Consider the following 12480-nt stretch of genomic DNA (forward strand, 5'->3'; position numbering starts at 1 on the left):
TTTAGCGACTATCAAATTTATTATTTAATGAATTCATTTATATTTTCATTTTCTTTCAACATTTAAAAAGAAAGCATTTATTCGAATACCCGTTCACGTTGGGATTAGAGGGTATACTAGTTCCTTGATGTCTGTTCGACTGTGCGTATAGCTTGACAGCTGAGATGTTAATATAATGTTATAAAATATAACAGCTCTATAGTTTGTAGTTCTGCTGAATAAAGGCGGGGCAAATAAATAAAAATCTGTATTTTCTACATTTTTACTGGGATTATGGATCTGTCCCGGAGATAGATGGCTGAACTCGGCACTTTTGTGCAACATTTTTATGCTTATGTACCGTGAACGAGTATTATGCAGTCGGTAGCACCGAAAATTTTCGAAATTTTTCATTTTACTTTCAACGCTTTCAACTACATTTAAGTTTCTTTTTCTTATTTTTTTTTTTTTTAACATACAAGTTGGACATAAAATAATGATGTTGTTTGTGTTGTTGCTGTTTAAAATATTAATTATAATATTCTTAATATATACAAAAAATAACATTCAGTCAAATATATATATTTATATATACATATATATGTATATGTATGTATATATATAATGTGTACATATGTTTGCTATATATTAGCATAGCTATTAATCTAAACCAATCTGTAAACCACAAGACAGACATACATAGACACATACACATACACACAGTCACACACACACACACAAGCACACCCACATATAAACATGCACACACACATACAATTATATCTTTATAGACATCAACAATTAAACAAAGATTCCATACATAAATATATATGTATATACATATATACACACACATACATATTTACATGTGTGTTGTATGTATACATCTCTCTGCATATATCTGTACTATCGCATAAACTACAGTTAATCTGAAAATCTCAAATGCCAATGCAGTTCTAGCATCCAATTTAGTTCCATATTATTTCCCCTACGATATCCATTAACTTTTCAATAGACCCCACGACAAGCGATGCCAATCAATTTGCTTTGTTTATTCGTTCTCTTATCATCATGTAAAACACAATAATGTTTTCTATTCTCTTTAATAATCAGTCGCATAAATGAATCACCTTGCTTTTCTTTGCATTACAAAAATTCTTTAGCTGGCCCAATTATCGCGCATCTCAGCATGCATACCATAAAAAAAAGTACTTAAAAAATACTAAACATAATATATAGTTAAAGATGAAATACCCTTGTAGACATAATACATCTCTTCTATTTATACTAATATTACGATATTCAATTATCGTGAAAGCCGGCTAAAATTTCAAGATATTTCCAATATGGACTATCCAGATTATGTTGCACTTGAGTGTAGCTGAATAAATGACAAATTCATTATTGACGCATTATTTCTATGGCAGTAATTCGATACTAGATGATAAACTGAAAATTCCCAATAAAAACCCCTCCCAGTCGAGAGAAGAGCTAGCACAGATATAAACAGATCGAGAACAGATATACACATTGACATATACTTTATAAAGTGCTAGTATTTTAATTTTGCTAAAAATACTATCTACAAGAGTTTCCTATAAACAAAAGTACAATTAATAAATAAAATAGAAAACCTATAACACTCAAAAATACTAATAAAATACTGGGCATAAAACACATAATATAATAAGTATTTCCCAATCATTCAACACATTTTTCACTTTCCCAGTCGCACGTAAAAATACTGAACAAAAAAATACTAAGCCTATTATTGGCTGGTGATCAGGGAGACATTAAAAATGTCCCTTTGTTCATTTTAATTTAACAATTTATATTTAACAAAATACTTAAAAAATATCAAACAAAGTTTTCAACAAAAAATAACAATTTTTCTTAAGGAAAGTAAGAGTCACACATACGTAATCCAGCACACTCTTATACATGCACTCTGAGACAAACACTTATACACACACTCTTCTACATACACTCGTCTACACACATACTTATAGACACATTCTTCGTCGTACACCCTTATACATACACTCTGCTACTCTTCTATATAACACTCTTACACGCCCACCCTTATACATTCACTCTTGTACAGACATCCATACACACACTCTTATATCAACTCCCTAGAAGAACGTTTACATAAGAGTGTGTGTATCTCTTATACACTCACTCTTATACAGATACCCTTCCACTAACACTCTTATACAGACATCCATAAAACACTCTAGAAGAGCGCTAGCACAAGAGTGTTTATCTCTAATACACTCACTCTTATACACACATTCACACACACTCACACACACACACACTCTCATAGAGCACACGGAGTTCTCTAGTATTGGACTTGCTAATGGTGAATGATGCGCATCTTTTTGGCCAACGTTGTTTCGGCCTGTTGGAGCTTGCGTTTGCTGCTGTAGTTGCAGAGCTTGTTGGAGACTTTGCTAAGGGTCATTGCCGATGAGGTGATGAGGTCGAGTGCTTGTAGACTGTTGTCGAGCTCGTCGAGAGCGGAGAGCGGTGTTGTGGCTGGTGTTGTCTGATTGTGGCGCTCGCCGGGATCGAGATCGATATCGATTAGCTGATTGGCCAGCGGATCCTCGTCGTAAGGATCGTAGGGGGGTCTTAATTATTGTTTAAACACAAATAGACCCGTTGGGTCCCACTCGTTGTCGTCGACGGGGCCGAAGCACTCATCGAAATACCATTCCATGGTCTTATAGACATGGCTCAGCGAACGGGTGATCGCATGATCCTCATCTGGATAGACCTGATGACGGAATTTCACCTGCTGATCGACCAATGCCCGCACCAGCATCAGCGTATGCTCCTGATGCACCAGCGTATCCGCTGTGCCGTGCATTAGCATCAGATTCCGTCCCTTTATATTGCCCGCCTTCATGGTCAGATCCGACTCCTGCAGAGCGCGCAAATAGTCGCCCTTCAGCGGTATATAGCGTTCCGTGAAAAATGAATCTGGTAAATGAACGATATAAGATAGGCAATATAGAAGATTGTTAGCATTTATAGGATATAGTGATTATACTAGAGATCTGCGAGAGTTTCTATCCAAATGGAAAGGTATCCAAATGGTAAGGTATTTAAGGACTGGCAATACTTACAATGATAGCCAAAGCTCACGATCGGATTGATGGCAACGGCGCACTGGAGCACCTGCTGCGAATCATCGATGAGCATCATGGAGGCGGCGTAGCCGCCGTAGCCCCAGCCAAAGGCGCAAATGCGCAACGGATCGATGAACTTGAGATTATCGCGCAAATAGCTGAAACGATCTCAGGTTAGGCAAACATTGGGTGAGTGTGGCGACAGCTATGGGACTTACGTGAGTACGCCGAGCTGATCCTCCACCTCGACGGTGCCGAGCTTGCCATGCACCTGGGTGCGCAGTAGTTCACCCTGGTAGCCGCTGCCGCGTCCATCGATTTGGGCCACAATAAAGCTGCGCTGGCTGCACAGATACCAATTCCAATCCACCTGGAAGCGCTCCGTGACCAGCTGTGAGCCAGGCGCAGCGTCGCTATAAGGGAAGCAGATTGTGGATAGGGATATATAGATAAATGGATGGTATATAGATGAAGAGATATACGATATACGGATATAAAGATGGATATAAAGATAGATGTATGGATTTATAGATTTATGGATTTATAGATATAAAGATATAAAGATATATAGATTTATAGATTTTCAGATTTAAAGATTTATGGATTAATAGATTAATAGATATATAGATTTATAGATTTATAAATTTATAGATTTATAGATTTAAAGATATATAGATATATAGATATATAGATTTATAGATTTATAGATTTGGATTTATCGCTTTATAGCTTATTTCGGGCTTTATAGCTTTTCTCGATTTCTAGCTTTCTCGCTTTCTGGCTTTATCGCTTTCTGCTTTCTGGATTTCTAGCTTTCTGGATTCGCTTATCGATCTCGCTTCTAGATCTTTCTTTCTAGCTTTCTCGCTTTATGGCTTATGGCTTTCTCGCTTTATCGCTTTCTCGCTTTCTCGCTTTCTGGCTTTCTCGCTTTATATTTCTGGCTTCCTCGCTTTCTAGATCTCGCTTTCTCGCTCTCTCGATTTCTAGATTCTAGCTTTCTCGCTTTCCCGCTTCTCGCTTCTCGCTTTCTCGCTCTCTAGCTTTGTCTCGCTCTCTCCTTTCTCGCTTTCTCGCTTTCTCGCTTTCTCGCTTTCTCGCTTTATCTTTCTCGATTTATCTTTCTCGATCTTCGCTTATCTCGCTTTCTCCCTTTCTCGCTTTCTCGCTCTCTCGCTTTCTCGCTTAGATTTATCTTTCTCGCTTTCTTTCTAGATTTCTAGCTTTCTCGCTTTCTGGCTTTCTCGCTTTCTCGCTTCTCGCTTTTCTCGCTTCTCGCTTTCTCGCTTTCTCGCTCTCTCGCTTTCTGGCTTAGTAGATTTATAGATATATAGATTTATAGATTTATAGATATATAGATTTATAGATTTATAAATCAGAGAAGACATCGAATTTTTGTCGCAATAACCGGACGAACGTTATAAGTGGAGTATATAGATTTATAGATATATGGATATATAGATGTATGTATGTAAATATAGATATATAGATTTATGGGTATACAGATATAGATAAACAGATATATAGTTCCATAGATTTATTGATAGATAGATATATGGATATACATACATATATAAAGATTTATAGATGTATAGATAGATAGAGACATATAGATATATAGATACATAGATCGAGACTTACACATGTAGCACCAGTGGAAAGGCGACCTCCTCCTCCTCGCGCATGCCTGGGGGCAGGTAGAGGCGCACCTGCGCATGGAAGCCATGGCGTATCTCGACGCTGAAGGTACGCGTCTGCGGTATGGCCAGCTGGGTGAGCCGATGGCGCAGAACATCGCCCGCATTGAGTACAAAGATCTTCTCGTTGCTGGCCGTCTCCACCAGGTAGACGCTGGGCGACTCCGGTCCGAGGCACTCCTGCACATAGAAGCTGTAGTCGCGGCTGAACTGGACGCGATTGTATAGACAATTCTTGGGTATGTCGTAGATGCAGTCGTCCGGCTCCAGGCGCGACACAATGTCCTCCCACTTGTCGCCGCGCTGCCAGGCGGCGGCGTTGGTGCTGCGGGCGCGATGCAGCCGATAGGTGGACTCCGTGTTGTCGCAGGTGAGGCAGGTGGGCTGCGTCGATGTGATGTAGGTGCGATTCGTTTCGGTGACGTTTAGTTTAAGGCTGATCTTGTAGAGGTGACGTTCGCCCGGTCGCCTTTCAGGAGCAGCCATAAAATAAACGATCTCGCGCTGCTCATCCCAGCCGACGATTTCGGTCACCTCGAACCGGCCCATGGTCAGCGGGACGGGCCGTCGGTCCAGCGACGATATGAACACCACGTGCCGATAGTGGCCGTGCTCGCCGTCGCGCACGGGCAGACGCTTCAACAGGTAGCCGCCATTGGAGATCTCGTACGTCGTCTGGCCGTTGGTCACATTCGCCTGGCTGTCGTCCATGGCCGCATCGCCGTTGGCCAGCTCCTGGAGCTGCAGCTGCCGCAGCTGGGTGCCGCGCATCTGGGCAGCGATGCGAGCCGAGAAGATCGGCCGCTCGCCGGGCAGCACCCAGCCGTCGTTGATGGTCACCTCGGTGTGCACCACCTGGCAGTGGAAGTGCGGTGCCCGGCAGATGACGGTCGTCGCCTTGGTCTGATCCCGGCTGGTCACCGTCACGGACAGATCGATGGGCGACGCCCAGGTCAGGCCGCCCACATAGCTGCCGTTGCCCAGATCCCCGGGCAGCTTGATCTGTGTGGGAAATATGTACTTGATCACCGACAGATTCACCACGTTGACCGTCACATTCGGATTGCGTGCGCCCGCCTTTGGGTAGCGTTGGCTGAGCACCGCCGGGTACTTGATATTATCGCCCATCCATGTGTATCTGTCGGGACAAACAGAAAAGAAATGGGACATTGATTGATGAAAATGGACATATAAATCTTGCTTCATCGGAAACTTTTTTGGCTACCATTGCACCACTTAGAGGGAGCGGGAGCGGGAGAGGAAGCAAGTGCGGGTGAGAGGGAAAGTGAGAGTGAGAATGAGAATGAGAGTGAGAATGAGAGTGACAGTGAGAGTGAGAGTGAGAGTGAGAGTGAGAGTGAGAGTGAGAGTGAGAGTGAGAGTGAGAGTGAGAGTGAGAGTGAGAGTGAGAGTGAGAGTGAGAGTGAGAGTGAGAGTGAGAGTGAGAGAAAGAGGGAGAGGGAGAGCGAAAGGAAGAGGGAGAGGGAGAGGATAATATACATGCCTAGACCCCAGTTTCTTTTTCTTTGATATTCCCACATAAATTTACTTATACTCCTTGCATTACACATAATACGCTCTAGTATACATAAACTATTTCTCATTTTTACATATGCTTCCCTATATTGGCTAAGATCTATAGCTCACTGAACAACTCATGTTTTCGATTCAACTCATACTTACTTAAGCTCAACGAAATCCACTTTAACACTCATTGGCTGTTCATACATATATACGTATACAATTGGTCATTGTACTTATATTAGTCACTTAACTTTACAATCTCTCATTAAGGCATTAGCACTTAACTTAAATACCCAACGAATCAGAGTCTTCTATTTACACAGCTCAACTAATTTCGTATACTCACTGATAGTTTTATTACTCACTTCCCTAATTGTAAGCTCTTAAACAGATTCCCATTTGACTGATACTCGCAGCTACCTACTTCGATAGTCACTTATACTCATTGGCAACTCTACTCATACTTACTTAACTTATACTCATTGCATAAGCTACTCTTCTATTATACTATATTGACTCTGTTAGTTCTTACTATTACACACACCTTACTTCACTCTTATACAACTAATCACTATTCTTATACTCACAATCATTATCAATCGAGCTGGTTCCCTAGACTCACTGGTTACTTTGCTCCTCACATGACTCACTTATCTAATTCTAAGCTCTTATACAGATTACCATTTGTCTTATACTCGCAGCCTCCCACTGAAATAGCCATTTATATACTCACTGATAACTTTACTCTCACTTACTTAACTTATACTTATTACCTAAGTGCTTCCTTCTCATTCAGTTTGTACTCTTATACTATTATAAAGCTTACTCATACTCACAATCTTAATCCCTTATACTTGGAGGTTACTTTACTCCTCTCATGAGTTATTCACACTCACTCTACGCTCTTATACAGATTCACTTACTTAATATATATATTTACTTATATTCACTCACTCTTAGTTCTTATACAGATTCACTTGCTTAACTTATACTCCTGCTCATTTGGCTTGTACTCTTCTCTCTTATACTGTTTACTTATACTCACAATCATACACCATCGAGCTACTCCCTTATACCTATCTCTTATACTCGCTCTAAGCTTCTATGTAGATTCACTTACTTAACTTCTACTCATCGCCTAAGCGCTTCCTTCTCATTAGGCTTGTACTCTTATACTATTATACAGCTATATACTCATAATCATAATCCCTTATACTTGGAGGTTATTTACTTATTAAATATATTTACTAGCTTTCTTCACATTTAGCTTGTAGTCTTATACTCTTATACTGTATATTTATATTCATAATCCTTTACTCCTCCCAAATTCACTTACTTAACCTTTAAGCTTCTGCTCACTGCCTAAGCCCCTCCTGCTCAACTAACTCCACTCTTATACAGTTTATCCACCCAAGCTACCATCAATCACCCAACGATCTACTCACTTATACTCGTTGACCTCGCTGTCGTTGAAGCTGAAGAATGCGAGAAACATGCCGTCCGGCGAGAAGGCAATGCTGCTCCGTCGACTCTCCAGCTCCGGCACATTCTCGTACGTCCAGTCCGGCACGCCGTTGTAGAAGATGCCCGCCGCGCCCGTCTGCGTGATGCGGCAGACGAGCTCGCCCTGCACCTTGGGCTTGTAGTAGATGTCGTTCTGGTGCACAAAGGCGATGGCCTGGTTGAGTGTATAGGCCGGCTTGGCGCCTTGGCCATTGCCATTGCCATTGCCAGTGCTCGCACCTTGGCCATTGGCCGAGCCGCCGTTGCTGGTGGCCGTCGGCTTGCCAGCGCCGCCAGCTGCGGCGCCTGCGAGGCTGTTCAGAATGATGCTGCCGCTGGGCAAAGGCGACTGTGTGCCAGCGGCTGCTGTTGGCGGCGGCGGTGGCGGTGGTGGTGGTGGTGGATTGATGGGCGCCCAGACCACGTGCTGCAGGCGCGGCGCCTCGGCAATATTCTCCGTTGGTCCCAGGGGAAATGTGTTGGCGGTTTGCACCTCGTACACGTGATGTCTGATAAAAGGCAATTGGATTAGGCGAGGTGGGTCCCTTAGAGGGTCTGTATATGTGAAGCTTACCTGGAGCCCTCAGCATTGCTGTCCGATTGTAGCAGTACGTACTTTTGATCCGGTGCAACCAAAAACGATTCCGCATTCAATTGACGCTGAGAGAGAGAGAGAGTGCTATAGAGAGGTAGCGAGAGATATCGGAAGAGAGATACTCACAAATGTGGAATTGGTCATCAGAATGCGCGTGGTATAGTCCGTCATATTGAGTATGGATAGGCCGCCTGTCGGATCGCGATATATGAGTTCGTGATCTGAAATGAGAAATGAGAGCTCAATGAGCTGAGGTTCCCCATTCGAAAGGTCGTCGATTCGCCACCCACCATTGCTCCAGGTGCCATTGAAGGGCTTCCACTGCAGGCTCTTGCTCAGAATATCGCTGGGCAGCATGCGGCGTCCACGGATGCGCAGGCCCTCATCCTCCGGCGATAGCAGAAATATCGAGAAGATAATCAAGCTGAACACGGCGGCAATTACCAGCAGAGCTATGAAGATGCCGCGCCAATTGCGACGCTCCGGCGATATGGCCACCAATTCCTGGCAACAAATAAAAACAAAAGAATTTTTATTTAGTATCTCCTTAGATATATAAAATTTGCAAAATATTATATACGCTTCTGTTTAAGAATGTAATTTCATTTTGCATGCTCTACTCTTGGTTTTTATACCCTGAACCCATTGAAAATGGGAAATCAGGGTATAATGGTTTTGTTAAAATGTATGTAACAGGCAGAAGGAGGCGTGGCAGACCCCACAAAGTATATATATTCTTGATCAGGGCGACGAGCTGAGTCGATTTAGCCCTGTCCGTCTGTCTGTCCGTCCGTCCGTCCGTCCGTCCGTCCGTCCGTCCGTCCGTCCGTCCGTCCGTCCGTCTGTCCGTATGTTTGAACGCGTCGATTTCAGAAGATACAAGAGCTAGAGACTTCAACTTTTTTTTTAAATGTCCGTATATATCACGCGGATATCGAGTTTATCACTAAAAAACGATAACTCATTCCGATACTTTTTTATCGATAAAAAACCTTATCGAAGATCACTAAAAAAATTTTATCTCCTACATCTTTCAAGCTAGAGTCTCCAAATTTAAAATGTATATTAAGACGCATGTCATACAATTTCGGTTTTTGTTAAAATTTACCCCCCACCCTTAAATCCACCCCCTCACCCTTATCTTTGTAAAAGTCGTATATCAAATACTAGAGACTTGTGTTTCGGTATACACATACATTTAAACAATATGAATACGTTCTGAAAGTTTCATTACGATCGTACGTCTAGAAATTAAATTATTCAACAAATAAGTTCTCCTAATATCGCCAACACTGCAGCGCAACCCAAGCGCAATCGCCTGTATATGTGAGTGTGTGTGTGTGCGTGTATTTGTTTGCATGAGTGCGTGTGTGTGTGCTAATTATTATTGAAATATCAGTTGCTTGTAGGGTTCAGGGGATCTCGTAGTCGAGCAGTCTCGACTAGAGCTTTCTTACTTGTTATTTTTGCTCTTTTCTTGGGCTTGGGTGTGGCCCTAACGCCGTTTTGCTGCACCCAGTTCCGAGTGTTACGAAGGCCAAAAATATTCTGCACAATTATTCTCTTGTTATTGAGATACTTTAATTAAGCAAATTGGGTTTTTATTTGGCTGAGGCGAAATGTTATCGAATGTAAGAGTTAATTCTGAAAAAGTATTTTAATTGCAATGAGATTCGCATAGAAGAGCGATTGGGTGTTTGGGAGAGAAATGTAAAATGTCGCATAAGAACTAAAAGAGCTTTAGTTACTTGTTTACAGGGTATCCGTTGATCCAAAAATTTAATTTGACTAGTTAACGGCATACTAAATATCATGAAAATCGCATAGAAGAGCGTTTTTAGCTTTGGGGCTACAAGTAAAGCTCTTATAAGAGCTAATAGAATTTCTAATGCTGTTTCAATTTGTTTACTGGGTATTTCTTAGTCACTAAATCAAAGGTAATCGATGAAAATGTGTTTAAAATAATATGAAAATCGCATAGAAGGGCAATGACTGCCAATCAGGCTGTGAGCTAAGATCGTTTGAGTGCTTAAATGATTTAAAATAATATTTTAATTATTTCACAGGGTATTTGTTAGTCCAGAAGCGAGATTAAAATACTCAAACACATTTTAAATAATATGAAAATCGCATAGAAAGGCAAACGCAGCTCTACAAATCAGAATTCCATTACGTTTTCCACCCGATTACTGATTACAGGGTATCTCTGAGTCATGTACTTCGCGTGTGGATTATAAAATTCATTGGAAACATCTAATTATGTTGTTCCCTCTATTTGTTCCACCTATTACGTTTTCCTGCTGCGCTTCGCCTTGTTGGACTTGAATATTTTTGATTGATTGCCCGAGAGAAGCCAAGGAGAATGTGAAACGCGAAATGAAAAAAAATGCTTTTATGTTATTTATTGGATTTTCATCCGCTTGTTGGTCTTCTTCTTCTTCTTCTTTATTTTAATAACTGAACATTCCCAGTCTTAATGAGAATTTTTGGCCATTTGCAGTGCCAACATCGATTAAGTTTTTAGAGCATTTAGTGAGAGAACTGTGTGAATTAGGCCAAAGGCGTAAATGAAAACTAGCCAGAATATTGCAATCGAGCATACACGGACTGCATGATACTCGTCCAAAAAAAGTTGAATTTAACAAAGATAAATATATATTATGTATTACTATAGCTCTATATATTATATTATATATTATATTATATTATATTATATTATAGTATTATACTATATATTATATACTACAGCTCTATTAGTAGTGCAGCACAACAGAGAGGGGCAAGTTGATTCTAGTTGATTCAAGTTATAGGATTGTAATATATATTATATATATGTATATGTATGTGTCCGGGTTTGTCACGTTTCTTGATCATCATCAGAGTTTCTAGTCTCCTTCTCTTCTTCTATTCACTATCATGACAGCCCTGTGCGAATAGTCCATATAGCTATCTCGCTCTGACTCAGCCACAATTGGAGGTTATGTTCGCTCTCTCTCGTCCTCTCTCTGTGAGTTTTCCAACACTAGTTCATTTAAAAGATGTTGGCTTACTAGCTCTCATAATAAATAATGAGAGTCTTATGCGATGCATCATACCCAAAATATATATATGTAGTCTATATATATGGAGGTAAGCCTAAAATTTTGAAGCAAATATACCCATTTGGCACTGCCTAAGCGCGCATCAAAACTAAAATCAAATTGCGAAACCAATTTGAAGGATAAATTTAGAAATGGCCAAAAGAGAAAAAAATTTTGCGCAGCTGAAGGCAATCGATGAGAGGCAGCGGCTGCTTTTGCTCGAGCGAAAATGTTCGCGAATACAAAATGCATTTGCTCATGTGGAACCACTTTGTGTGTCTCTGTGTGTGTGTGTGTGTGTGTGATGGAGGAGGAGGAGGAGGCGGGCCATGGGGTCGACTGGCAGTGCTAACAAGTGCTGTATGTGAGTAAAGTCCTTGATGTGTGCCCTAATTGACAGGCGAATGCCAATGAAATTAAGGCTAAAATTTGCAAACATGCCCAGCAGCAGCAGCAGCAGCAGCAGCAACTGAAACAACAACAACAACAACAAGACATCGAAGAAAAAGCAGAACAACAATAAAACTATTTTAATGCATTTTGCATGTGGCTCGCATGCGGCTTTTGGGGCCTGCCTGACTGACTCACTGAAAACTTGCTCAAACTCGAAGCAGTCGAGCTTGGGGCCAGGCAATTTACATGCATATTTAGAGAGTCGGAAATTTTACAAACAATTTTTCATAGCGTTCGGCATTTCGCCCGAAAAGCGTGGCTCAACTAGAAGAGGAAGAAGCTGCAGCGCCACTATTTGTACAAAATACCCTGTACTTTAGGGGAATCGGGGTGAATAGCTCTTGGGCATGAATAGCTATGGGCAATGAAGAAGCTTCAGGCATCTATGGGTATATGAATAGGTAGCTCTATTTCTATCTGTCTGTCTCTCTCTCTCTCTCTCTCTCTCTCTCTCCACATCTCGATCTCTCTAATTCGCTAGCTAGCCTTGAGGTTTCGATAATTCACTGTAT

The 12480-nt window shown here is 41.3% G+C and overlaps 1 protein-coding gene across 3 annotated transcripts in view; it reads right to left on the reverse strand.

Moving 5' to 3' along the window:
* LOC115565476 (inactive dipeptidyl peptidase 10) overlaps positions 1-12480 on the reverse strand; it is a 181940-nt gene that overhangs the window by 14224 nt on the left and 155236 nt on the right. For all 3 annotated transcript variants that reach the window (XM_089264046.1, XM_089264045.1, XM_089264044.1), the window contains 8 exons: positions 8726-8939; positions 8562-8656; positions 8415-8500; positions 7783-8349; positions 4758-5951; positions 3335-3529; positions 3114-3274; positions 418-2967 (listed from right to left, as the gene is read on the reverse strand). In XM_089264046.1, coding sequence (XP_089120172.1) covers positions 2621-2967; positions 3114-3274; positions 3335-3529; positions 4758-5951; positions 7783-8349; positions 8415-8500; positions 8562-8656; positions 8726-8939 — 2859 coding nt within the window. In that variant the 3' untranslated portion in view covers positions 418-2620. The remainder of the gene's footprint in view (positions 1-417; positions 2968-3113; positions 3275-3334; positions 3530-4757; positions 5952-7782; positions 8350-8414; positions 8501-8561; positions 8657-8725; positions 8940-12480) is intronic.

Source organism: Drosophila navojoa, chromosome X, assembly GCF_054131105.1.
Source record: "Drosophila navojoa isolate 15081-1374.11 chromosome X, UAZ_NAV_1.0, whole genome shotgun sequence".
Classification (NCBI taxonomy): Eukaryota; Metazoa; Arthropoda; class Insecta; order Diptera; family Drosophilidae; genus Drosophila; species Drosophila navojoa.